The sequence below is a fragment of the Hipposideros armiger genome, unplaced genomic scaffold (assembly GCF_001890085.2).
Source record: "Hipposideros armiger isolate ML-2016 unplaced genomic scaffold, ASM189008v1 scaffold_155, whole genome shotgun sequence".
NCBI classification, from domain to species: domain Eukaryota; kingdom Metazoa; phylum Chordata; class Mammalia; order Chiroptera; family Hipposideridae; genus Hipposideros; species Hipposideros armiger.
Genome location: NW_017731505.1, coordinates 2668011 through 2695199, shown reverse-complemented (window position 1 = coordinate 2695199; position 27189 = coordinate 2668011). Strand labels below are relative to the sequence as shown.

Sequence of the window (27189 nt, the reverse complement as noted above, 5' to 3'; positions counted from 1 at the left end):
CCCGCCAACCCAGGTTGTCCATTCTCTGCCCCTGTTCCCCTTCTAGCACTTTCTGATTGGGCTGAATAAGCAATGGAGGAGCCTCCCCCATTAGGGTCCCCTGTGACCATGTTCATTTTACTGCAGCCCTTTCAATAGCAATGAAACATTTTATGTCCTTTCTGGTGAAGATTGAAGGGGGCAACCTTGCTGTTTTAGATTCCCATTGGTTGTTAAAGTAACATCACTCAGTGCCTGTTCTGCCGTTTTTTTTTTTTAACACCTGTGCAGGGCATAGCTCAAATTAACTTGGCCGAATGTGATGGTCCGAGTGAAATGCAGCTGCGCTGGTACTCGGTCCAGGTGTTCACCAGCCCTGAGCCACCCAGGGCGAGGGAGAGGGAGCGGGCCGGGGAAAGCGGCGCCCGGGAGCCTGCGCACACCACCGCTGCCGTTGCTGCTGCCACCACTGCTGCCACTGCCATCACCGCCACCACCTCCGCCACTGCCACCACCACCACCGCCGCGACCACCACCGCTGCTGCCGCTGCCGCCGCCGCCGCTGCCGCCGCTGCCACCACCACCGCTGCTGCCGCCGCCGCTGCTGCCGCCTGGAAGTCGGTGGGTATACCTGGCCTACGGGGCCACTCATTCTTGCTTTCCTGGTTTTTACTGGGCGAGGTCATGTCTAAGAAGCATCTTTGTAGGCTTAGTCTTAGAACATATTTGTGAAGAAGCAGAGTTTCAAGGGAACTAGTAAAAATGGAATGTGAGTGGCCAGTCATGATAGTGTTTTCGATGTAGACATGTTCGTGATCGTGAGTGGTGCATCAGTGGTTTTTAAATTTGAGCCCTCAGAGATGCGCGGAAAGGCCAAGTTCTTGTCTTGCTATTGACATTGGGGTGCGTGTCTTCCCACTGAAGAGCAGCTGAGCACTGCCACCAGCCTGGAGGAAGGGACCGCACTCTGGGGTGGGTCCGTGCCTGCTCCCTGCTTTGCTTCCAAAAGCTGTCAGCCTGAGCAGCTTCTCAGAAATGGCCCTTTCCTGTTGCAGGACGCTGTGACGGTGCTGCTGGCTAGAACCACAGCCCAGCTGCAGGCAGTGGAGAGAGAGCTGGCCGAGGAGCGGGTGAAGCTGGAGTACACGGAGGAGGAGATCCTGGATATGGAGCGCAAGGAAGAGCAGGCCGAGGCCGTGTCTGAGCGGTAAGGCTCCTTGAACTGGCAAAGAGATGGCGCACATGTCGTGGGGGGCGAGGCAGCCACTGTGTTAGTCAGCCCTGGCTCTCTGGCGGGAGCTGCATCTTTGGGTACGAGTTGCTTTTCTCACTCACACGTCTCAGAAAGTGCTGGGTGACTCTTCAGAGAAGTCAGGGTTCTCCTGGGGAACTGAACGCCGATCTGGACGAGGGCGCTACCCTGACCGCTGTCCCCCTGCTCTCCAAGTAGGCTTTTCACCTTCTTCTGTTTGGGGATTTCTCTTAAAGAGGAGGACTACTGAATGACTCCACTCTGCCAGGGTTGAATACAATAAGGTCCCTTTAAGGTTTTTTTTAACAGCTTTATTGACATATGATCTACCTGCCATATAATTCACCCATTTAAAGTGGACAATTCAGGGGTTTTTAGTACAGTCACAGAGTTGTGCCACCATCACCACAATCAGTTTTTATCATGCCAAAAAGAAACCCCATACCCATTAGCAGCCACCCCCATTCCTCCTATCCTCAGCCCCTGCCAGCCGCTAATCTCCCCGCTGTCTCTACGGATTTGCCTAGTCTGGGCATTGCATCCAAATGGAACCGTGCGATGTGCCTTTCCATTTGACCTGAAGCAGCCTGTTGGTGAACCCTTGGCTGGGTACAGCCCTGCCTTCCATAGAGGAACAATTCAGACGACCAGCACCTTGAGTGAGCTGGTTTCTGTCTGATCCTTTCCGGAGGCATCTTCATATCGCTTTATGTTTTTCCATAAAGAGCATCGTATTTCCACAGCTCCCTGCTTCTTCCTAGAGCTCTCCCTAAATGTATTGGGGAGAGGAATTTCTTTTAGGGTGGGGAAGTCTATGGCCAAGGGGGAGGGTATTGTACTGGGGACCTGGCAGAAGGTTGGGAGGGGTTCGGGAAGGGGGTTCAGGATCCTGGCATTTTCAGCGGGTGCGATTGGGTGATGAAGGCAGACGCTCTTAGTGAGAGGCCTGTAGCATTGTCTTCCCGAGAAATGCTACATTCGTTTTATTGTATGAGAAAAGCAACTGTCTTTAATCATTGGAAGCAAATAGCAGGCATCTCTGCTTCTGTGCTCTAAACACAGCAGTGCACTCGCCCCTTTGGATGAGCATTGTGGGCTTTTGCAATGTCCGCCTTTAGGAGCTGGCAGGCCGACTCGGTGGACAGTGGCTGCAGCAGCTGTGCCCAGACCAGCCCCCCGCACCCCGAGCCCTGCTGTGTTGGGGTCGACTCCATCCATGGACACCCGTTTGCTGGCCAGGCAGATCCTTACAGCCCTGAGAAACTTCAGCCCCCGCCTGCAAAGGTAAGTGGACATAGATTGTGTGGAGCCCCCGACGCTTTGCGGCACACCAGGCCCCACGTCCTCAGGTGAGATGAGGAGATGGGCTCAAGGGAGCTGCAGCTGACAGGCTCCTCTGCAGGAGGAGGATGACGTGGCTCACCTCTACAGCCCGGGGACAGTGGCTGTTGGAGGGCGTGGTGTGACACACACACGGTGCTGTGGGGTTAGGGGGTGCTAGGGAAGGCGGTATTTGACAGACGGAGAGCCGGGGAAAGCAGTGACTGGCTGAGATCTATAAATGACTTAATGGGCCCGGCAGGGACCGTAGAAATGTTTGCCAACTTTCAATTAAAAAGAAAGAATGACTACAGCGAAAAGGGTCGATGCTTATTCCTTTCATTTGCCACCTGGTGAGGACCCAGTCCCGTCTTCAGGGGGCCCCATGGGTTTAGACGCTGCAGTTCCTGTTGTCCCTTTGTGAGGGACAGTGAGGCGTCCTTTTCATTTTGAAACACTTCAAATCTACAGAAAAGCTGCTAGAAGAATACAACGAATACCCATGTAGCCTTCACCTAGACGCCTCGACAGTTGGTTCTTTACCACGTTTGCATTCTCTCTTTCTGTGTGTATGTGCTAGGCGTTGCAGAGGCAACAGCAAAGAAAACAAATGGAAAGTCCTGCCCTTAGGGGGCAGGCAGGCAACAGACAGGTAAATCAGTAAAATACGGCAGCGTTTGAGACCGTCAAAGGTGCCACTGGAGGATGAGATGGTAGGGAAGCGGGTTTGCATTTTTAGAAAGATTTCCCATTTTAGAAAGGATTTGCATTTAGAAATATAAAGTTACATTTATATTCTGGAAAGATCAGGATTGTAAAATGGTGTGGCCACTATGGAAAACAGTATGGTGGTTCCTCAAAAAATAAAAAATAGAACTACCATATGACCGAGTTATTCCACTACTGGGTATTCATCCAGAAGAATCGAAAGCAGGTCTCCAAGAGATATTTGCATACTTATGTTCACAGTAGCCAAGAGGTAGAAGCAATCCACATGTCCATCGATGGATGAGTGGACCAAGAAAAAGTGGTGTATATGTACCATAAAACATTAGCCTTAGGAAGGAAGGAAGTCATGTCACATGCTACACATGGATGAGCCTTGAAGATGTTGTGCTAAGTGAAATAATTCAGTCACAAAAGGACAAATACTGTGTGATTCCACTTATATGAGGTGCCTGGAGTAGTTAAACTCATTAAGACAGGAAGCGGAATGGTGGGTGCCATGGGCTGGGGAGGGGGTGGAGGGTTAGTGGTCAGTGGGGACAGAGTTTCAGTTTGGGAAGATGAAAAAGTTCCAGAGATCTGTTTCAGCACAATGTGAATATTTTTACTGAACTGTACACTGAAAGATGGTGAAGGTGGTACATTTCGTGTGTCTTTTACAATAAACAAGCAAGGAAGCCTCATCGGGAAGGCAGGTTTTGAGCAGAGGCGATAAGGAAGGAGGTCCGGGAACCTTGCACAGGGCTAGGGAAGGGCATTCAGGTAGAGGGAGCTGCAGGAGCAGGCGTGAGGGACATGGGGGCGGGGGTGGGGGTGGCGAGGAGTCATTGGAGCTCAGCACAGAGAGAGGAAAGGGGCCAGATCACACAGGGCCCACTCAGGACTCTCGCTTTTTCTCTGACAGTTGGGAAACTGGTGGATGGTTTTGAGTCCAGGGGCGACATGATCTGACTTAAGGGTTTTCGTTGATTTTTCCCTAAAATAATTGACGGACATGAAATTCACATAAGATGAAATGACCCATTGCACACTGAACAGTTCAGTGGCATCGTGTCCACTAAGTGTTGTGCAACCACCTGCTCTGTCTGGTTCCCACACACTTCTATCACTCCAAAATAAAACTCTGTGCCCACTAGCAGTCACTCTCCATTCCCAACCCCCAGCCCCTGGCAACCACCAACCGGCGTTCTGTTTTTATGGATATGTCAGTTCCGGATGTTTCGTGTAAATGGTATCACACAGTGTGTGACCGTTTGTGTCGGGCGTCTTTCACTCGGCCTAATCCACGTTGTGGCATCTCTCAGGGCCTCCCTCCTTTTCACAGCTGAGGAGTATCCCCCTGCATGGGCATTCTCCCACATTTCATTTAGCCACTTGTTCATCTGTGGACATGTGCCCTCTTTCCAGCATTTGCCTGTTTGAATAATGCTGCTGTGAACATTCATATGCTAGCATTTGTTCTGTTAATGAAAAGAAGACTTGAACCTTTGTCGATTTAAGAAAAGAGTTTTTTACATGGGCCCCACTGAGAACATCCCTGAGAGCAGAGTACCAAGAAGCCTTGAGGCAGCGTCTGACTTAGGAAGGCGGGGGCTGGGGGTGCTTATGTAGGCAGGAGGGCACAGGAAAATACAGCTGTGTGTCAGCGGTTTTGGTGCATTCCATACATTCAAGGAAGCCGTTTTACATCAGGTGGAGAGAATGTACAGAGAAGGTTGAGTCCTCGAGCACCTGGAGTCAGGGAGTCGCAGGAACAGGTCTGGAAGCAATTATTTTGAAACCTCTATCAGATATAGAAAGAGCAGACACTGACTTCTGTAATCACTTATCTTTGTTGGAGAGTGTACGTGACCAGCCCCACAGAGGCCTTTGTGAGGAATTCACTGTGTCCCCGTGATTACTGATTAAGTTGGACCAGCTTAGGCACCCTTTCCTTTCTCCCGAGGGAACGAACACCTATTTGCAGGTCGTTTGGGTGTGCATTGAGCAGAGGCATTGCTGGGCCTGACTTCCGTTGTACCAGGATCCTGGTTGCTGTGTTGGGAGGAGGTTGAAGCGGGAGGGGAGGCATGGAATAGGGAGCTGGGTTAGAAACCTGCTGTACTAACAGGGCACAAGGTGACGGAGACCCGGAGGGAGGGTTGGTGACAAGTGGCCAAAACATGCGTAATCTTGACTATAGAGCCAAAGGGATTTGATCTCGGACCAGATAGAGGGTGTGCAAAAGAGAGCAGAGTCCAAGGTGACCCAAAGACTTTTATTTTTTGCATGAAAAATGGAAAGCAAGAGACCCTTTTCAGAGGAGGAGGTGTTGAGGGCAAATATCAGAAATTCGGTTTTGGCTGTGTTAAGTGTGAATGCCAGTTAGAACTCCAAGTGGAGACGGCAAGGAGACGATTGTTTGTGCACCGTTGATTGCTCGTGTTCTAGAAAAACTCATGCTAACGAATGAATTCCCATCTAGGTTGATAAGGAAACCAACACAGAAGACCTCTTTCCAGAAGTAGTGAGTTTTCCGAAGGAGCGGCCAGGTCGCAGGGCCCGCGGGGCGCCTTTCTCCCGGAGCAGCACCATAGTCCGTTCACAGACTTTCTCGCCTGGGGCTCGAAGCCAGTATGTTTGCAGAGTAAGTGGGCATTCCTTTGCCACCTGTGTAGAAGTTTTCTTTTTCCCCCCTTCATTGTGTTTTATTTTTTACTATTTATGTTAAAAGACATATGTGTTCTCACAAATAATACCAATACATGAACAGCATGCTTATGTGGATATGAAACCGATGTTGCTTTCATGTCCCCTAACTAGGTTTCTTCCGGATTCTGGTACATTTCCCCCAGATTTTCAGGGTTTTATGTGCACCGACTCGTGGTCAGGAAGCAGAGCGGCTCATTTCTACATCAGTCTCAGGAATAACAAATTGAATCGGGACTCTCCTGAGTGGGGTTGAGATCTGCAAGCCGGGTCGCTGAGGCCTGAAGTGCAGCTGTGTTGGAGGGTGCCAGGGAGGGCAGCAGCCTAGAACACTCGGGCACAGAGCCAGAGGGCTCTGAGTCCCCCGCATGTAAATCCACACCCAACAGGTGACGGCAGGAGATGCTGGGTGGTTCTCAACCTTGGCTGTACCTTGCAATCTTGTCACGTTGTGGGAGTTCCCAAACTGCTGGTGCCTGTGACCACCCCCCCCCGGCCCCTCTTCCCCCACCCCCCATACACACAAGGTTTTTCACTGGTCACAGCGGGGCCGGGGCCTCAGAGCTTTGGGACACTCCCAGGTAGTTCTAACGTGCATACAGGGCTAAGGGCCCTGAGCTAGGTGGAGCGGGAAACGCAGCCTGCTGTGGTCCTTGAAGACAGGACAGCATGTTGGAGGTTGGCAGATAGCGCCAGTGTGACAATGACAGCATGGACTAGGAGAGAGAAGGGATTTTTAAGGATAAGTGGTCCTGACACAGTGGCCTGGCCATTGCATTGAGGAGAACGTTTACCCTTCCTACTCCTCTGAATTGGGCTTGAAGAAAGCACGTTCCCTTGAAGGGGCTGCCAAGGAGCTGGCCCCATTAGGGCAAAGCCAAGGTCAGATCATATGAGAGAAACAGACCCTCAGACCCATGCAGGAAATATTGGGAGTGTGGTTCAGGGGTCCCAGGCCTACCCTTAGATTCAGTAATTTGCTAGGACTCACAGAATTCAGAGAAGCCGTTATATTCACAATTATGGTTTATTAGAGTGACAGGATATAGACCAAAGTCAGCAGAAGGAAGAGGCGCAGCACGAGCTTTTAGTTGGCCTCTCCAGTCGGGTTGTGCAGACAGCCCCTGTGTCTCCCAGCAGTGACAGGTGGCAGCGCGCATGGACAGTTGCACACCAGGGCAGCTCACCTGAGCCCTGGTGTCCAGGGCAGCTATGGGGGGTGGTCATGTAGGCTTGTTGATTGCCTGCACAGCTGATCTGAGTCTCCATCCCACTTCCCGCCCTGCAGAGGTCAAGCTGATAGCCAGAGGCCCCCACCATAAATCACATTGTCAGCAGAGGCTATGTGACCTGGCCCAAGGTCTCCAAGTAAACAAAGACACTTAGGCAGGACATTCTGGGGCCTTACAGGTCACCTCCTAGGAGCTGGGCAAGGACCAAACCATTCTTGGAGCAAGGTTAATCCTCTACTGCACAGAGCAAACAGCAGGGGTGGGGCCCCAGGTGGCCCCAGCCACCCCTCTGCCATGTTCACGGGCCTGCTGCTCTTCCTTCCACAGAAGTGAGGTGTCCGAGGGTCCTGCCGGGGCGCTCCTGTCCCATCAGGCTTCAGCCCTGTGGGACTGATGCTTAATCGAGCAGCTGGAGGGACTAGATTGAAGGCCATCCTCAGGTCCCTTCATTATTCTAGACTCTCGCTGAACATGGGGAGTGGAGTCAAGCCTGCCTGTTGAGAAGGGTTGGGCGGTAGAGGAGGAAATCCTTTACTTCCCCGGAGAAAGGCTTCCAATTCCTGTCCTGGGTTCTGCGCTGGCCTAAAAGTATGCGCGTGCTGGCAGTGGTTTGAGAGGCCTCTTTGTTTTTGTATATGTTTGTAATGATCGGCGGCATGTGAGCTGCGGTGCCATAGCCCTGCCTCAGTATTTGGGGTTAATTGGCGTGGAAAATAAGTCCAGGGAGGCAAGGACTTTGGCTTTCACACAGATACATGTTGGTCCTGAAGCGAGAACGCGCCACAAAATGAAATACCTAATGTCTTGGCTCCCATAAAGAAGGCATTATTTATTTTTCTTTTTAAAAGCAGACCTTTTCCCTTGACGGGCAGAGCGGGCGTTAGTGATGTTGGCTTGTCCTACTACCAGGAACGAGCCTCTTTTTTGGAAAGCCATTTTTTTCCCAGCTCCTGCCAAAGCCAGAAATGCAGCAAAGGAGAACGATGAAAAGTGAAAAGCGCTGAGGACAGTGCTGGCTTTCATGACCGTCACACATCATATCAAGTCACACTGATGGGACAGAAATGTTGTTGACTCAATTAGCCTGGAAAGTTCCTGTGGTTCGGTTGATGGACATGAAGGAGGGCTGGGGTTGGGGCCTGGTTTGCTCATTTGGTTTGTTTTTGTTTGTCTTTCATTTTACTTAAAACTCTTGTGTAGGTTTTGTTTTTACTGAAACCAGAAGTGTTGGTAAAAGCACTAAAAGTCATAAGTACATTTGCGTATCTGTGAGGAGAAGCGAGATAATTCCATTGAGAATACATAGAGAGAAGGAGTATCGAATTTCTGAGAAAGTGTTTCTGAACCTTGTTCTTTTTCGTGCAGCTTTATCGTAGTGACAGTGACAGTTCAACACTGCCCCGGAAGTCCCCCTTTGTCCGAAATACTTTGGAAAGACGAACCCTTCGCTATAAGCAGGTGTGTACCACATAAACTAATATGGAATCTATACTTACCCTGGGAGTTATTTTGACAAACCTTAAAAATGGTAATCTTTTAGGTACTTTTAGTTCAAGGGTAATATAGTTATGTCCTTGTTTACTTAGATATGATTTTTAAAAGCGTATATGTCAAAATATTACCAGTATTTCTTAATTTCCTAAGGCAATGTCATGATTTAAGGTAAGTCATGAGCTTTACACTTTTAAATGTAATAAATGAATAAAAACCCGACCGTTCTATATAAGAGGTTCTTTTTTGATAGGGGCGTATGTATCGTTTAGCAAATTTGAGTTTTTCCACATAGAGCAAGCATTCTTCTACATTAGTGTGTTCTACAGTTTTCATTCATTTCCTTTACCCACCAAGGGTTTTTCTCCACATCACGCCACTTTACAAAGGTTTGCTGCTTTTAGTTTGTAAGCTAGTGCTCCCCTATCTTTTCCGGGCAATGATTCTTTTAGTGAAAAAAAAATCCCTGATTTCCATGTGGCACTTGTATTTAGAGTAGACGCTGACTGAGAATGATAAGAAAATACATAATTCAGCTACAAACGTCTTTCTCAGCAGTAACACTGGTGACATTTGGGACTGGATCCTTCTTCGTTGTGGGGCCACCCTGTGCCCTGGAGGGTATGGCGCTGCACCCCTGGCCTCCACCCACTAGGTGCCAATAGCACCCCCTTCCACCAGTTGTGACAACCAGAAATGTCTCCAGACATTGCCAAATGTTCCCTGGGCGGCCAAGCAACCTCTTGTTGAGAGCCACTGAGCTCTGCTATGAATTCAGCAGTGCTTTTAAATGAATTTGTATTTATTAAGTCACATCATGTATTTGCATTAAATTCTGTATATGTGCAAAGTGGTGTCAGTGTGTGTCAAAAGCGTACAGTTATTCAGTCCACTAAACAATACTGATATGCTCATGGGTTTGATTTTGTTGCCCTAATTGCCATTCCCAGGGTTGTTTCCCATTGGACTGGAAGTACTGCTCTCTACTCCACAAACAAAATTCTTTTCTCATCTTAGGATTTGTCTTACACACAGCACATTTGCTTCCTTGAGGCTTACATGGGGAGGAAAGTCTGATGGCTTACGTGTATGTGCATGCATGCATGGATGTATGATGGTTTGTTAAACAAAAAGCGCTCATATGGTTTATGACATGCTTTTCCTCCTTATATAGTAGATTATTAAGATTTTTCCATGTCAGTATAGTTTGTCAACTTTTTACAATGGCTGCATTTTTTTGCTGGTCTTGTAATTTATTTAATCAGTTTCCTCTTGTTATATATTTAGAATTTTTTCTGTCATGAACTTTAATTCAATCACTTTTGCACGTCATCAGTTGTTCCTTTCAAACACAAGTCAAAATGAAGTTTCAGAACCAAAGAAAATGCACATTTTTTGGCTTTTGACCTGTATTGTCAAATGGCGCTTCAGAAAGTTTATGCCCAGTTTTGATCCCACCACCCCCATATGAGAGGGTCTGTTTTTCCACACTTTTACAAATACATAGGCCATCAATAAAGAAAACAATTTGCTGCCATAACTTGATATCAAACTGGAGATATGTTTGTTTGTTTTTTAACAAGTGTGTGTGCTCATGGCTGTTGTGTCCTACAGTCCTGTAGGTCATCCCTGGCCGAGCTCATGGCCCGCACCTCCCTGGACCTGGAGCTGGACCTCCAGGCGTCGAGAACTCGGCAGAGGCAGCTGAACGAGGAGATCGGCACCCTTCGCGAGCTGAGGCAGCGGTTGGAGGACGCCCAGCTCCGGGGCCAGACCGACCTCCCCCACTGGGTGCTGAGGGACGAGCGATTCCGGAGTCTGCTGAAGGAAGCAGAGAGGCAGGTAGGCAGCCCAGGGTCTGGTCACAGTCACTGCCCTTTGCTCCAATTCTACTTGGGTTCTGCAGTAAGCATCTCAGATGGTAAAGCTATTGTTTAAACCATCTAAGCGCTGGTTGTTGTAAGGAGCCGGGTTTCTCCTTCCGTGTGCCACTGGGCGCCTGGTGTTTGGGTGGTACCAACACACAGCTCTAGGCTTTGCAGGGGCTGCACAGGGGCTGGAGGGAGGGATCCCTGGCCCCCCCTGCTCATATCCCTGCTCCCCACATCGTGGTGGGGTATTCTGGGTCCCCTGTCTGTGAGGCATGAGCCTAGTGGCCCTGAGTGGCTCCTACAAAGATTCCCTGAGGGTTAGTGGGTGGGTAGGCCTTTCTCCCCCCTTCATTGATTCTTCCTTAAAAACCAGAAGTAAAAACATCTTGTTTATCCAATGTTGCTGTTTCAGACAAGACAGACCAAACTTGACTTCCATCAAGAACAGGCAGCTGAGAAGATGCTGAAGAAGGCTTCCAAAGGGGTCTGCCAGCTGCGCGGGCAGAACCACAAAGAGCCCATCCAAGTGCAGACCTTCAGGTGGGGAGAGACACACGCCTCGGTTTCTTGCTTCTTTTTACTCTTGAACCTTTGTCATTATAAAAATGTAACTCTTGAAAAAAACCTACAGGACATGGAGAACAAAAGAGGACTCCCCACTGCTATTAGCATTTTGGTTTTCTTCTGATCTGTTTTTCCTAGACACTGTTTTGTGTTTTTTTCATACTACCTGTAATCATAATGTGGGTTCAATTTTGCATTTAGCTTTTTAAAATTTAAGTATCACACGTTGCCACATAATCCTTTATCTTTGATGGCTGTAATGTCTCATCTAATAGAGGTCATTTACCTCAATACTCTATTTTATAGCCTTCTTTTCAAATGTTTGCTATTGTAAACAACACAGTAGTTGACATCTATATATACACACATCTATGTATCACCTTGGCCTTTTTAGTTAACTTTTGGTTGAAGCATAATATACATACAGGAAAGGGTGCATATCCTATGTGTGAAATAGTTCAGTGATTTGTCACAAACTCTGCGTGGCAAGAATCAAATGTTATCAGCAACCCTGGGACTTCCCACACCACAGTAACCACTGTCTTGATTTTGAATGGCATAGATCAGTTTTCCCTGTTTTTGTTTTTCATATGAGGAGAATTATACAGTTATATTATTTTGTGTCTGACTTTTTTAAAAATTGAGGTAAAATTCACAGAGCATAAAATGAACTATTTTAAAGTGAATGATCCAGTGGCATTTAGCACAGTCGCAATGTTCTGCAACTGCCCCCTGTCTAGTTCCAAAACATTGCCATCACCCCAAAAGGAAACCCTGTACCCATTAAGTACTCACTCCCCGTTCCCACCTCCCCCAGCCCCTGGGAACCACTGATCCGCCATCTGTCTCTATGGCTTTGCCCATTCTGGACATTTCAGATAAATAGAGTCATACAGTATGTAGTTTTTTATGCTTGACTTCTTCCACTTAGGATAATATTTTTTGAGGTTCATGCACACTGTAGCAGGTGTCGGAACCTCATTCCTTTTTATGGCTAAATAATAGGTGCCTGACTTTTAGCCTTAATTTTTTTATATCCTGAATTTTCACATCCCCATCATAAAAGAACATAAAACACTATAAATATCTTCTTTCAAGTATGATTGAGAACGTGTTCATTTGCATAGTTTTTTCATTTATTAATAAAGCAAATATTTACTGAGCACCTACTGTATACCAGGCACTGTTCTAGGTGCCGGAGACAAACCCTTCCTCTCATGGGGCTTTGTAACTTCCATTAAAATGTAGAGAAACTATATACAAACAGATTTGTTGTTGGGGATTTGAATTCAGTTATCATTGATGCTGAGAGCCTCCTGCCAGCTTTCATTGCATTTATGTCAGCTTCTAACATGTAATTCTTTCCAATCCCAGGGAGAAGATAGCATTTTTTACAAGACCAAGGATTAACATACCTCCTCTGCCCGCCGACGATGTTTGATGTAGTGCTTTGTACACATGAAGTATTTATCTGCCTGTTTTATTTTCATGAAGTTCTTAGACTAGCTAAATTTGTCTTTAAAATATTTGTGCAAAGCTATTAATATACACATTTTGTAAAAAAAAATCAAGCACATATATCTATACATATATATTTTATAATAGTGACGGCAACAGGGCTTGGTTTTCCCTTGTTGTGAAATTGACATCTCTGAAGACAAGTTATTTTATAAAAGATCAACTATCATGTTAAGAATGTACAGTTTTTATGCTGTTTTATTTGACTTAAAGGCTGGAAGACAGAAACGAAGTGAGTTCAGGCAAATTCACTGTATTGTAATTTATTTATAGTACTTTTTTTTCCTTGAAGGAAAATACTGACTTTAAGATGTATTTTAAGACTGAAATTTTGTTCTTCGGTATTTGTCATGCAGTAGAATGGAACTTTGGGGCCGGTTTTGTTTTTGACACGGAAATGCAAACACTATGTGCTAAATTCGTCAGTCACTTGTTCCAAGTTTCTCATGTGTGCCTTTATCATGCATGTTGTCCACTTTCACACTCTGTGTTCTGTTAAGGTCCCCCCAAGGTGGCTCAGTTGTGGTTTGCACGTGAGAGCATCGCAGAGCTCTGTCTCCCACGTGGACTGTGTGCTGAGAGCCCCTCATTTCTGTGTTGTCACAGCACGCCATTTTCTGTGCTCCCCATGAGACTGAAGCAGGCCACAGAGCCCCTGGCGTCCTGGCTTTGGCCTGCCTGTCCATAGTGGGCGGCTGCCCACACTGCCCCTGAACCAGACCCCAGGCAGCCCTGCCTTTCCAGTATGCTCCATCTGACCATGACCCACCAGGAAGATGGTGCTGGAGCTCCCGTTCTACTGCTCTGTCATGAAGGAAAGTGAAAGGGAACTAGAAACACACACTTTTGTGAGTCAGTGAATCCGCTGATGGAGACAGATCAGCGGTTATGACGGTTATGCCGTAGACATGATGATCTCTGAAGGCGCTTTTTAGTGAAGGGAAGCATGTGTGGGTAACTCCAGTTACCCAGCGAGTCACTTCCAGGAGAGTATTTGATTTATTTGATTGAAATCACAATCCCCCCCCCAATACTCGAGTTTACCCATATTTCTTAAGAAATCATAGAAGTAGTTCACGAGGAAAATTTTTTTATGTAATAAAAATACACCATTATTCTCTTAAAATGCCAAATGATATCACTATTTTGCCTAATACATATTTATTATATATGAAATGCACTCTCCTTGATGAGGCCTTTGGGAAGTAAATGAGGTGGTCACGCGAAATATAAAAGAAAACAGAACTCTCTTGCTAGATTTTTCTGTCCCTCCCTTGGAAATGGCCCCCTTTAATCAACGTCGCTTTCTTCTCATTAGTCTGCAGCCTCCCCCTTGTATAACCTGCTTTCCCTTTTGCATTTATTAAAAATCAATTTTGTAAAAGCCTTTCACTGACACGCGACCTGTCACGGGCAATGGAATTTGTCGGTGGTGGTAAGACTGAACCTATGCTTTTTCACAGTTGTCATTTCTTGCTCTGTATTTCTGCCTCTAGTCTCGCTTTTTTTTTTTTTGCCTAATCTCTGTGTACATACCCACAACAGAGGTGGAAACACACAAGACATGGCTCCTTGCCAGAACTGCCCTGCGGCAGACAGCATTGCTGGGTAGCTGAGGGCAATGGCAGGCCCTCTGTATGCGCCCAGCTGTTGAAACTTTGACCTCCACCCCAAACTGTCTGCCACTGGACTCGGGGGTGGGTGAAGGGCAAATCATTTTGATGCCCTAGGTGCACGGCTCCCTGGACGTGGGCGAGTCCCCTGGCCACGTGGCCCGGCTGCTGCTTTTCAGCAGCAGCCACGTGAAGCTCGCTCTCAGTGAGTTGGTGGGTTGAGGTGACTTTTCCGCCAACCCCCATTGAATAGCAATGTGGGGCAAACCCTCTGTGGCCCTGCAGAAAGCCCTCAGGTGAGGGTTTCTCATAAATCTCACTGCCCAGCATACGCAGCTTTCCGTTTGGAGTGCCTCCCCACCCCAGGGTTTCAGAACATCCCAGCAGAAGCAAGCAATGGCCACCCCTGCTTTGGTTTCCGAGGAGCGCTCCTGGTGGCCGCCTTCCCGTCCGCTTGCCCCGCCTGCCCACCTGTGTCTGCTTTGGCAGCTGAACAGGACCGCAGTAAGCAAGACAGGAAAAGCCAGACAACTGACGGAGGGACAGGTGATGGCTTCTGTGCTGTTCGCCATCCCTGCCGGAAGGGACACATGGCCAGCGACATGCTGGGCCCAGTAGGCAGGAGGACTCCGGGCGCCTAACTGGCTTCTCGTTCATGACTTGATTTTGCAGCTTCTGGCTACTTAAGACTGCCACCCCTGGGAAACATCCCACACGTCAGAAAGTGAAGGGCTATCGTCTTAAGGAGTGTTTTCATCTTCTGTTGAAATTTGTCCACATACCATGCCTTGTGCTAAAGAACATGCTGCCATGTTTCGTCAGCAGCCCTAATCCAGGGACATCTTTAGAAACAGTACGATGGGGAAAAGGGAATTCGGTCTTCACTTCATCTGATCACTGAATCGTCACCGCTGAAATAAGTAATCTTCTGTTGTGGGAATCAGTTCTAATCATTATTCATCTCTGTTTTGATCACTGTTCTCTCTAATTGTGTCATTCGTATTGTTTGAAAGTATTTCTTCTATAAAATTAAACTAACCTGCCTTAAGAACAGAATGGAAACGTGTGATTTTTTAAAAAGTTAGTTACAAAGATTTAAATATATAAAGATGTGTACAATGTTTTCAACATAAAGATAGATAGAAGTATAAAAATGGTGCAGTGAACACACACGCAGCCCTCCCCCACTTCAACACGAATCAGTCGTAGTTGCTCTTGCTTGTCTGCACCTCCCTCTACCTCTGTCCTGTTTTAAAGCAAATCTCACCCACCTCAGCTCAGCTGTAAATATTTCAGTATGTGTTGCTAAACGAGAAAAATAAACACACGCCATGTCCTTAGCACAGCTTAATGTTTAATAACTCCATAAAGTTATTAACTATCCAGGGTTCACCTTTCCACTGGTTTCATATGTCATTCTTTTTAAAACTGAACCATTTAAGAAATATTATTTTCCTTGCATTGCTTACTTTTTACTGTAAGCAGATATGTAAGTATGTATATGCACATATATGCATATACACAGAAATGCACACATATGTACATGTCAATATGCTTACACAAATATGTACACATCTATGTTTGTATTCATTCTCCTCTCTCGGATAATTGGTGGTACAGCAAACACACTTTTCTCCACCTGGCTTTTTTCCTTAACGATACCTCAAGAGACCACCAAAGTCTGTATTGGCTGCTGTCACTTTTTACCACAAACTTGGTGGCTTAAAACAATACAAATTGATTCTCTCACAGTTCTAGAGGCCAGAAGTCTAAAATGAAGGAGTCGCAGGGCCGCACTCGTCTGAAGGTTCTAGGGGAGGGGCCTTCCTGCCTCTCCCAGCTTCTGGCGCTGCCTGGCGCCCCTAGCGTTCCAGCTTGTGGAGCCATCACTCCAATCTCTGCCTCTCATTTTCATCCTCTCCTCTGTTTCTCTGTCTTTTCCTCTTCTGTCTCTTAATGAGGACATGAGTCATTGGATTTAGGGCTCACCAGTTAACACGAGATGATCACGTCTCAAGGTCTTCAATGACCTCTGCAAAGACTTTTTCCAAATAAGGTCACGTTCACACATTCCAGATGGACGTACTTCTGGAGGTGTCATCATTCAGCCCGGTACCATTGGCCTTCTGGCTCCCCCAATTCACATCTGTCACACATGCAAAATGCACTCACCTGATCCCACCTCCCCCAGAGTGGTACGTATGGTATTCTCCATTTCTTTCCTCCTCTGCGCTCTGTGTTAGTGGATGTACCATAGTTTATTCCAGCATCTCCTAGTATTTCTAGTCTTCTGCTATTAAAAATAATTCATCAGTGAAACGCCTTCTGCAGACATCTCTTTATATTTCTTACCATGGTTTAGATAGATCCCTAGAACTGGGGGGGGGGTCCTGGGTCACAGGGTAAATGCATGTGGCACTTGGCTTGGTATGGCCATCTCTCCCTCCCGGGGGTGTACCGCTGTGCATTCTCACCAGCAGTAGAGAACCACCCTTGCTTTTGTAAAGTAGACTCCATTTGGTCACGATACAGAGACACGAATGTGCTTTGGAGTTGGTTTACTAGTGTTTTATTTATGATTTTTGCATTGATACACAGGGGGGTTTTTTAGTGCAGTCTCTGCAAGGGTGAGGATCAATGTTATACTCCATAAAACAAATGGGCAGGTCTTCTTTTCCGTGCTCAGAGAGGATAAGTTTGGGAGAATTCTGCTATGAAACCACCTGGGTATGCGTCATGCATGGGGGGCGGGGGGAGGGGAGCGCTTTAAACCACTGTCTCTATTTCTTCTGTGGAAATTGAGCTTCTAAGACTTGTCTTCTGAGGTCAATTTTGGTAAGTTGTGTTTTTCTTAAAAATGATTTATCCGTGTTTTCCAATTTATGTGTGAAGAATACAGAAGAACGTTTTGTAATTTCCTTCATTTGGATGGGTCTTTTCCCCTTGTCATTTCCCACTTTTTTGTACTTGTGTTTTCTCCCTTGTTTTCCTTTGATTGGGTTAGTTATTGGGTTATTTTTTTTTCACTTTTTTCTTTTTTAACGTGAACCAGCTTTTCGTTTTGTTAGTTCTACTTTTTTTCTATTTTATAATTCATGAAATACTGTTTATTTTTTTTAATCCTTTTTTTTCTGTTGTGTCTTAGTTGCCTTTTTTTGTAGTTGTTTGGGGTGGGTGTGTTTATTTTTGTTTTAAAATTCGTATTCCTAAACCAGTTTAGTGCTATACATTTTTCTTTGTCAACTAATATTATTATTCCCAAGAATTTCTTATAATTATTCCTAAGAATTTATTATTATTATTCCTAAGAAATTCTATAATTTCACTTTGTAGTTCCTCTTTGACCCAAGAGGTGTTCATTAACATGTCTTTAAAATTGTTTTCCAGATGTAAAGGTCTTTACAAACTTTTGTTATTCATTTCTGCTTTCATTGCAAAACAGTCAGAAAATCCTGCTTGTGTTATTTTTATGCTTTGGAACCTAATGAGGTCTTCTTTGTGGCCGATGCTATAGTCAGTTTTTGTGAATGTTTCATGGAACGCTGGCACATTCGTCATAATTAGGGTTCAGAAATTGTTGATTGATACCTACATATATACATACATATGTACATATTAGTTTCCTGGGATTGCCATTATAAATGATCACAAACTAGGTGGCTTAAAACAACAGAGATTTTATTCTCTCACAGTTCTGGAGGTCAGAGTTCAGAAATCAAGATGTTGGCAGGGCTGCGCTCCCCCCAGAAGCTCTGGGGGGAGGGTCCTTCCTGCCTCTTCCAGCTCCTGCTTCCGTCTCCTGGTGGCTCTCTCTGTGTCTGTCTCGAAATCCCCCTCTCCTGCCTCTTAAGGAGACACCAGTCACTGGATTTCTGGCCCCTGTAAATACCATCTTGAAGATGCTTAACTAATTACATCTGCAAAGACACTATTTCCACATAAGGTCATAATTCTAAGGTTCTGGTAGATATGAATTTGGGGTGACACTCTTCACCCCACTACACATACATACATACACACTTCAGCTCTAATTTATTGATTATCGATCATGTCTGGGTTTTCAGTATCTTTACTCAGGTGTTGGCTACTTGAGCAGTCCTGGGCACATTGACGATGCACATAAGTGTTTCTATTTTTCCTTACATCATTGGTAGAAAGCTGTTGCTGTGTTATTAGGTGCATAAATATTTATGACTCTTAAGTTTTCATTGGACATTATAGCCTTGTGCACTGTGAAATGGCCTTCATCTCTCTGAATGCTTCTTGCTGGCAATTCTACCTTGTCAGATATCAAGAATGAGATAGCTGCTTTCATTTTATTTGCATTTTCCTTGCCAATCTTTGTACACCATTTATTTTCAGTCTTTTTGTTTTAGCTGTTTCTAACACAGAGCAATGTTATATTTTGCTGTGTTAGATAGTCTAAAAATGTTTTCTTCTAACATCTTTTACATTAATATGGACTATTTACACTTATTAATATTGCTATATGACTTCATTTCTGTCATTTTTATAGTATTCAAAATTATGGATCTAAAATTTTCACTGTGTAGCCATTTTTTTTTCTTGTGTGTGTGTGTGTGTGTGTGTATGCATGTGTGCGTGTTTGTATATGTGTGTATATACAAATATGTGTGTGTATGTAGTATTTAGGAAGGCTTACATTTTATGCTAATGGTTACCTTATATTAACATCTTTATATACTCCTTTTAATTCCCTCTCTTATTTTGATGTCTCTTGGTTCCCTACTATGAGAAATACTGAAATTAGCAAATAACCCCCTTTCTTCCTCTTCCCCTAGGTCTGATCTGAAGTAATATAAGTAGAGGTCCATCAACAAGCTGTTTCCTTTTCATAATCCTTCCCTGTCTTGCCCCATTTTCTGACAGCTGCCGTGTATTCCTATTGTCAGGGCATCTCTGACTGCTGTATTTTCTCTGCTCTCTTGTGTAACCATTATTTTGTCATAGGTCTACAAGTAAATGTTTATACAGAATGCTCACCATCTGTCCTCTTGTCTCTCGCTCACCTCATTGCAGCTTGTTCTGAGTAGATTCTTTTGGAAGGGCTCTGGGAACAATTTTCTCTGAGTTCTTGCATGTTGCTAACAGTGTGTCTGCTGCCTGGACAGTGGAGAGTCAAATTGGTTGGGTATAAAACCCCTGCCTCACATTGCCTTCCTCCGGTATCTTGAATATGATACTCCATTGTTTTCTGGCATCAAGTCAGGCTCTCAAAGTCTTATGACAAACTGAATTTCACTTTCTTTTAAGTGACTAGGTCTTTATTTTTTCCCCCTGGATGCTCAGAGGATTTTCTTTACTTAAAGCCAAATCTTTACCAGCATATATCTTCGTGTTGGCCATTGAAAAAAATCAGTTTCTCAGTTTTCAGGGTGCCCTTCTAATATACAGTTTCAAGTTTCTATTTGATGACAGTTGTCTTTAATTACACTTTCAAGTATCTGTCCATTTCTGTTGCTTTCATTTTCCTTCCTTGGGTTCTCCTGTTAAATATATGTTTATGCTTCTTTGTCACTTTCTCTCAAAACCTTTCCAATTCCTCATTTCTTTTGATTTTTTAATACTTTCTCTTCACCCTTTAATACTTTAAGGCACTATCTTTTGCATTTATTCACTCTTGTGTTCCCTCTATTTCCTTTCTTGTGTATTTAATTCTTTTCTGGGTCCTACACCTCATTTCTGAATTTTTCTAATTGTAATTTATATTCTGTCATATTTTCTTTTTTTTACTCTGAAATCTTCGCATTGCACTTTTCATCTGTTTTGTGAGCGTATCTTGCTGGCATGTTTTCATTATCTGTAGGGATGTCATTATGTTCCTTCTCTCTTTTTAAATATATTTTTAGAAACATTACCATGGCCAAATCAAACTTGCTTCAGCTACTGTAGCATGAAGTATCCCCCTCCTGGCTACCTGTGGGCATACCCTGTCCTCCCCCGGCCCACTCTCCTCCTGTGTCCCCCCAGGAGAGGACGTCCTTGGATAGGGTTACCAGCTATTTTCTCAAGGAGGCAGGAGTGATCTCCATCCATGGATAAATTTGGCCCCTCTACTTTATGTATACGTGTTAGTTTGCTGGGGCTGCCATAACAAAATACCACAGACTGGATGGCTTGCACTGTGGGTTCACATGGGGTGCTCAGTCAATATAAGCAGGTGAATCAATGAGCCAGAGCTCTCTTAGGTAACTATCACTGATGTAACAAATGGCAACAAACTTTGTGGCTTGAAACAGCACAGATACATTCTCTCATATTTCTGGAGGTCAGAAGTCCAAAATGAGTCTCTTGGGGCTACAATAAGGGGATCAGCAGGGCTGTGTTCCTTCTGGAGGCTCCAGGGGAGAACCTGTTTCCTTACCTTTTCCAGCTTCCAGAGGCCACATGTTTTTGTTGGCTTATGGCCCCTTCCTCCATTTTCAAGGCCAGCAGTGCAGCATCTTCAAATGTCTGTCTCTCTGACTTCTGCTTCTGTAGTCACATCTCCTCTTCTGACTCTGACCCTCCATCCTCCTTCTCCTAAGGAGCCTTGTGATGACATGGGCCACCCAGATAACCCAGGAGCCTTAACCTAATCACATCTGCAAAGTCCCCCTTGCTCTGGAAGGTAACATATTTACAGGTTCTGGGATTAGGGTGTGACCATCTTTGGAGGGGGGGGGTCGTTATTCAGCCAACCACGGAAGCACTCATCTTTGAAGGGCCCATTCCTTGATTCTAACACGTGTGCACTTTTGTCACGCATCTCAGTTTTTGCTTTGAAACAAGTGATCAGATACCCTGCTCTCTCTCATTCTGGAACCAGATTTGTCAGCCCCTGGGGAAGTCCAACGGCAGAGGCTGCACCTTTTGTGGTGTTTGGAAGCATCTTGCCTGGACCTGTGGCTAGAGGCACACAGCCTTCTGGAATCTGTCCTTCCCACCAGCAGACACTCGGACCAGATTGCTGTTCTTACCCCGCAACTACAGGCAGAATCCCCTGAGTAATAAACACAAATTGTTTTATTGCAATGGAATTAATTTAAAAGAAATGCTTTACAGCACCACCCAATAGAACTGTGATGCTGCAATTGTTGTATATCTGCACTAAAATATGGGTAGCTGCAGCCATATGTGCCCATTGAGCACTTGACTGACGAACTGAATTTAAAATTTTATTGATTTATAATAAACGAATTTAAACCTAAGTAACAACTTGTAGCTCGTGGCTACCATGTGGAAGCAGTGCAATTTGACAAAAATCATATTCCCGGTCCAAAGGAACTGGACAAGTAAGCTCTTCTCAAAGGCCAGGTGCAATCAAACCGCCCACTGCTATCACCTGGGTAGGGTGAACGTGCTGTATCACTTTCCAGTTCCGTGCTCAGTAGTTGGGAGCCAACCGTGATGGGAGAATTTACACCAGGGTATTCTGCAAATGCTACACATCGGGGCTACCCACCCCCACCCTTGGGGAGCTGCAGTATTGAACCTGGACCAGCATACCCCTGTGCATATGCCAGTTTGAGGAGACAGGCCTCCTGAATTGCCTTAGTACAATCTGAGTTTCCTGGACCCCAGAGGGAAAGAGGAGACATTGTCAATTATATGGTACCTGTTGTCAGAGAGGACAACAGTGATGGTCCCTCAGAGGAGGCAGGATTCTCTTAGCCCTTAGTGCCGCACGGGATCTCCTCTCTGGCTTCCTAGAATGGACAGACAGTGCCCTGGACAACTCCAGTACAAAAATGCGAGGGCTTTCAAAGCTGTTGTTTCTCACATCAACCAAGGCCGTTCCTCTGGATAGATGTCAGGGTAATATGGTCATGTTTGCAGCTTTCAGATGTCCATCGTGATCTATGACTACAGCTCAGAATGTTTGGGAAAGGCTAGGTTGCATATTCTTATAGTCGACATCGTTCACTTATTCCCCAAACCTTTTATGGCATTGGCCGTGTGTATAGCACCAAGCTAAGTGTGGGGAATTCATTCATTCATTCATTCATTCATTCATCTATCCATCCATCCATCCAGACAATGTGTTCAGGACATAAAGACAGAGGAAAAGAGGGTCCTCACCTCCAGGTTTTAGCAGACCCACCATTTACAGAATAATTTACCAGATACTTAAGGCTTCAATTTGGAGGTGAGGAAAGTGCTCACTTTGGGTGCAAAATTTACATGGGCACTTAAATCAGTAATCAAGGTACTATATTATTTATCAAAATTAATGCAAAAGTTCACAATGAACAAAATGTCACATTTTAAAATAAAAGCTGGCTGTTGCTTGTTTGATGACTGTGCATTATTGTGCAAGAAGAACAGTCATTTCCAAGCAGCCGGAGGTTAAATGCCCCGCACGGTCCTCCAGGGTGGGTTTATGCAAGTTGACAATGGCATGCGAATAAATTGGGCCATGTGGGGCTTCATATATAGTTGTGTGTGTGTTTGATTGTAGAGTCTTTATTAACGTTATCCGCTTGGCTCAAAATGTGGGAGAATATTGTGATAAGCTTATTTAGGGAGACACATTTGCCTTACGTCTCAGGCTCTTTCCAGATCTCTCACTTTAGCCTCATGACTACCCCAGGTGGTGGATATTATTATTACGACTATCCTACCGTTCCCCATTTCACAGAAGGGAAAATTGAGGCTTGCCGAGGCTTGGCAAAATAGCACAGACATTAATACTGTAATATGGTCATATGATACTTCAAGATGACTGTGTGATAAAAGGTGCTAATTTTTGGTTGAGATCATTTGGAGACAATTTTGATACTGGTGTAACCCTATCTCAGAGAGAGTGCTAAACATTGGGCTGTGTGCAAAACAGGGGCATAGCATACTTGCCCTACCCTCGTCAGCAGCCTGTGGCGAGAATCAAATGACACATGTGCCCTGTACACTTGCGGCATTAATATAAGGGGGCTTGAAAACTGGTTTTTACTATGTAATGTGTTTCCACACCCATGAAAACTTCCCTTCCATCTCTGTGCACCAGCCCACTGGCTTCTCCTTCTCAGAGATAACCACTCGTGGCCGCTTCCTGTGCATTGATTCAGAAAGAGTTTATGAATACATAGGCAATTATACTTCCTACATTCCACAAGTATTACATTTAAGGGATTTATAATGAGCAGAACTTCCAGCACATTATACAATGGTGAACTCTTAAAAATGGCTGGGAAATGGAACATTTGGGGCATCAGATTATTCTTTATAGGTAATTCTAAACCAGGGTTCCTCCACCTCAGCACTATTGATACCCTGGCTTGGAACCTGCTACCCACTGGATCCCAGTAGCATCCCCCCAAACCCCCAGTTGTGGCACCCCAAATTGTCCCTGTACATTGCCAAATGTCCCAGAAGCAGATAATCAAGAGGAAAAAGATGTAAAAGATTGAAAGGGACAAAAAGTAGAGATTTGTGAAGAAAATAGAAGGCGCCAGTATGGAGAAATTAAAGCTCAAAGGCTATTCCGTAAGTATTTGAAGAATCTTTTCATGCAGGATGGCAGCAGCGAACCTTCTATCTCCACAGGGCAGAGCAAGAAGATGTGTGTTTAAATGGAAGAGAAATTGAGCCTGGGCCTACAGACATTAAACATTAACACCAGTTCCTGGCTGGCATTTTCTTTCCTCAGGGATTTTATGAGCAGAGCAATTTGGGATGACTAGGAATTGTTCTCTTGGGGCTTTGCAGTTAAGACTTGAGCATGAAATCTGCATTAAAAAGTAGCCAAAATGTGTATTCCATGATCATGTCTACTATGGTGCCTTTAAGGAAACAAGCAACAATAACTGTTTCTTACAAAAGCAATACATGCTAATCATGGAAAAGTTTGAGAATTCAGCTAAGCTACAAAGAAGCAGCGTGTAAAATACCCCTATTCCCACTAACCAGTGAAATACCCAGGTTATTTTAGTGAACTTGCTTCCTAATTGTTTTCTGTTATATACTGGGGGTGCCAAAAACATGTACACAAGTGGACACTTTGGTCAGTGTTTCTCAAGCAGTAGTTCGCCGTCATCAGAAGTGTCTGGACGCTGATGGGAACCACTTTGAGCACCTCTTGTCATTGCAGACGTCACACGTGACTTGTATTCATTGTTATCAGTATATATTATTACAATTTTAATAGTTTTCCTTTCTTAAAATGTGTATACAGTTTTTTGGCACCCTCTGTATAAAGGTATTTGTGTAGATAGAAATATATCACACCTGTATACATTAGAAGGATCGTTCAGCATATAATGCTTTGGAGCTTGCTTTTTTTCATGTAATACACTGTGAAGGTAATTCCATGTCAAAAAGTATCCACTAGAATATTAATTTTAAGTCTTCCACTGGACAGATGTTTTATAATTTAACCCAACCCCTGTTTTGGGAGATTTAACTTACTTCCGTGTGTTGACATCATAAATAATACTGCAGCAAACTTTCCAGAGGTGATTCTTTGCACTCTCTCACCCTTTCCCCCTAGGATCAATCCCTGGAGGAAACAATACCAACAGGCCCACGGTGTTTTTCAAACACTATGCATACTTGTAAGGCTTTTGGTAGGAATTGCTAAACGGCCCACCAGGAAGATTGTTCAATTTACATTCTCATAGGTGGGATCTGTTTGTTTTTTCTTGTTTTTAAAAAAATCTTTACCAAAATGACAAGTTTCATGAGTGGGAATGGAGGATGTTCAGTGTTATCTCATCCTGTTGAAAACTGTACGGCCCAGTTTTAAGCCTTTTCTGAATTGTCTGTTGGCTGTAATGTTTTTTTACACTTGAGCAATCACCTTGCAAAGAGAAGGTGAAACTAATCTACTGGCAAAAAAAAAAAAAAAGGAAAAAGAAAGAAATCGCCCCACAATGAGGAAGGTGCCTCTACTTTAGACATTTCCGCCACGCGGAAACACAGAGCAAGTCACTGCAGACCGCGGGAGGGCATTTGATAGGATTCCCCCTCCCCCTTGATTCTTGGAACTCCTGTCACAGTAGTCTGTGCAGCGCAGGCTCTGATGACAGGGCTTCCAGTGTCGGGGACGCTGGGTACTCTCTGGATAAGAATGCACCGAGCATAGGCGAAGGAGATTGGCATGGCGGGCCTCCAAAGCCGAGAAGTGACCGAGCCGGCTGGGCCCGGGTGAGTGGCTGGGCGGACCACGTGACGCTCCCAGGCTGACTGGGGGTGGGGTGGGGGAGGCCTGAGCGCCTGAGGCTTAAATCGACATTCACCCCTGGCAGGAAAATGAGCATGTCAGTGTCCGTCTCCATCAGACCTTGAACCCACAGGAGCAGGGGATTTCGGTAGCATTTTAATTCTGTATCTCAGGGACCTGAAGGCAAAAGGTAAGTGGCTTATCATAAACTTGAGAGGAGTGACCTAGAAAATCACAAGGCCACTTCGTTAATTTAAAAAATCTGGTGTTGAAAATAATCGATGGCCGCGAGAGGCAAAACCATATTTGCCTCCAAATTAGAGATTGACCCTCTGAACAGAATTTTTTTTTAATCTAGAGTGAATGGTAGTAAAATTCCCCGGGTTAAATATAGAAGGACATGAAAGCTGCTGGAATAAATAGCAAGCAAGTAAGCCTGGCCAGCTTGGGAAACAATCTATTTCGCATCTCTTTCAGGGGCATGAGCGAAGGGAATGTTCAAATTGTGATTCAATCCCAAGTGGAAGTTAAACGAATCTATATGAAACTGGAATACAAATAAAAACAGTTCCTGCTTTTGTCCTTTCACATTTCGAAAACGTTTATGTGGCTTGGCAAGAAAAGTTGATATGTACACTGCTGAAATTTGAAATAAGCCGTTTCGAATTTACAAAATGATCACAGCTGGAATTTTCTAAGGTTTTCTAGGCAAGGCTGTGTCTGTCCGTTGTGAAAGAGCAATGTTGACATTGTACCCATTTTCTGGAATAGTAAGATGACTCATTTCTGCAGAATGTGATACAAATTAGAAAATGTGAAATAATGAGTTACTGTGAATTAACTCTGTCATGTTGGAGAGATCACTTTCCTTGCCCGAAGATTTAAGAAAACAAACAGGGCGCATGTACAACCATACTCATGCAATAGTGCTTTATTTTAAATAATCAAATGTTCAAGTAAGGAGTATAAATATATAAATATGTGTTGGCACTAATTTTTTCTTTGGCCAATACAGGTTATACTGGAATGTAGCTATTGAGAGTAACTAAAAGCATTATCCATCAGTGCAATTAGTATAATATTTCATAATGAATATGCTTTAAATGAAAGTATTTGATAATCATGTTTTATATACTACTGGAAACATTGACCTTCTATGCCAAGTATGTCCATGCATTCTATATTTTAACTGTCAGTTTGATTTGCAGAAAATACATTTCTTTTTCCATTGCATTTGATAAAGACTTTTAAAAATAAAATACTAAATTATTTCCTTTCATTCCTATTCCCTTTACTGCTAGCTCTCTTGAAATCCTATTACATGCATGGAGCCTGTAATCATTTGGATTTCTCCCTCTGTATGCTGTTTGTTTCCCATAGTTGGTGGAAGGCCAGGCCAGCTGCGCACACTAGCAATCCGCCCAGAACGGAGGCAGGAGCAGGGCCTCCCGGCCACTTGCTGCTCACCTCCAGGGACTTCCAGGGTCTCCTCCGACCCCGTCACCCCGCCCGCCAGCCACCTCCCGCTGGCCCCGAAGGTGTCACGTGGCGGCGGGGGCCCGCCCCCAATGACGTCACCGCGCTCGCAGCCGTCGCGCTGAAGAAAGGATGCTCTAGGATGCTGTGCAGGTGGGCGGCTGGGCTGCGCCATGCGGCACTGCAGGTAAGGGGCACGATGCGCCGTCTCTGCACCCGGCAGCGCCCCAGAAAGCCAAAGTAGGGTCTCTGGCAGCTTCGGCGGCTGCAAGCACCAGGCGCGGGGTTGGCGGGGGGTGGG

The 27189-nt window shown here is 45.0% G+C and overlaps 2 protein-coding genes across 5 annotated transcripts in view; both read left to right on the top strand.

The window, feature by feature from the left end:
* The window catches only part of WWC3 (WWC family member 3), a 108197-nt gene extending 94005 nt beyond the window's left edge, over positions 1–14192 (top strand). For all 3 annotated transcript variants that reach the window (XM_019651206.1, XM_019651207.1, XM_019651205.1), the window contains 8 exons: positions 271–600; positions 1035–1186; positions 2350–2515; positions 5742–5903; positions 8563–8655; positions 10303–10530; positions 10972–11099; positions 12498–14192. In XM_019651206.1, coding sequence (XP_019506751.1) covers positions 271–600; positions 1035–1186; positions 2350–2515; positions 5742–5903; positions 8563–8655; positions 10303–10530; positions 10972–11099; positions 12498–12564 — 1326 coding nt within the window. In that variant the 3' untranslated portion in view covers positions 12565–14192. The remainder of the gene's footprint in view (positions 1–270; positions 601–1034; positions 1187–2349; positions 2516–5741; positions 5904–8562; positions 8656–10302; positions 10531–10971; positions 11100–12497) is intronic.
* Positions 14193–25446: 11254 nt separating this feature from the next.
* Positions 25447–27189, top strand: part of CLCN4 (Cl-/H+ antiporter 4) — a 61916-nt gene continuing 60173 nt past the window's right edge. For both annotated transcript variants that reach the window (XM_019651194.1, XM_019651193.1), the window contains exons 1-2: positions 25447–25602; positions 26793–27075. Coding sequence is in view for 1 of the 2 variants with exons in the window: in XM_019651193.1 (XP_019506738.1) it covers positions 27062–27075 (14 nt within the window). In the remaining variant the exon portion in view is untranslated. The remainder of the gene's footprint in view (positions 25603–26792; positions 27076–27189) is intronic.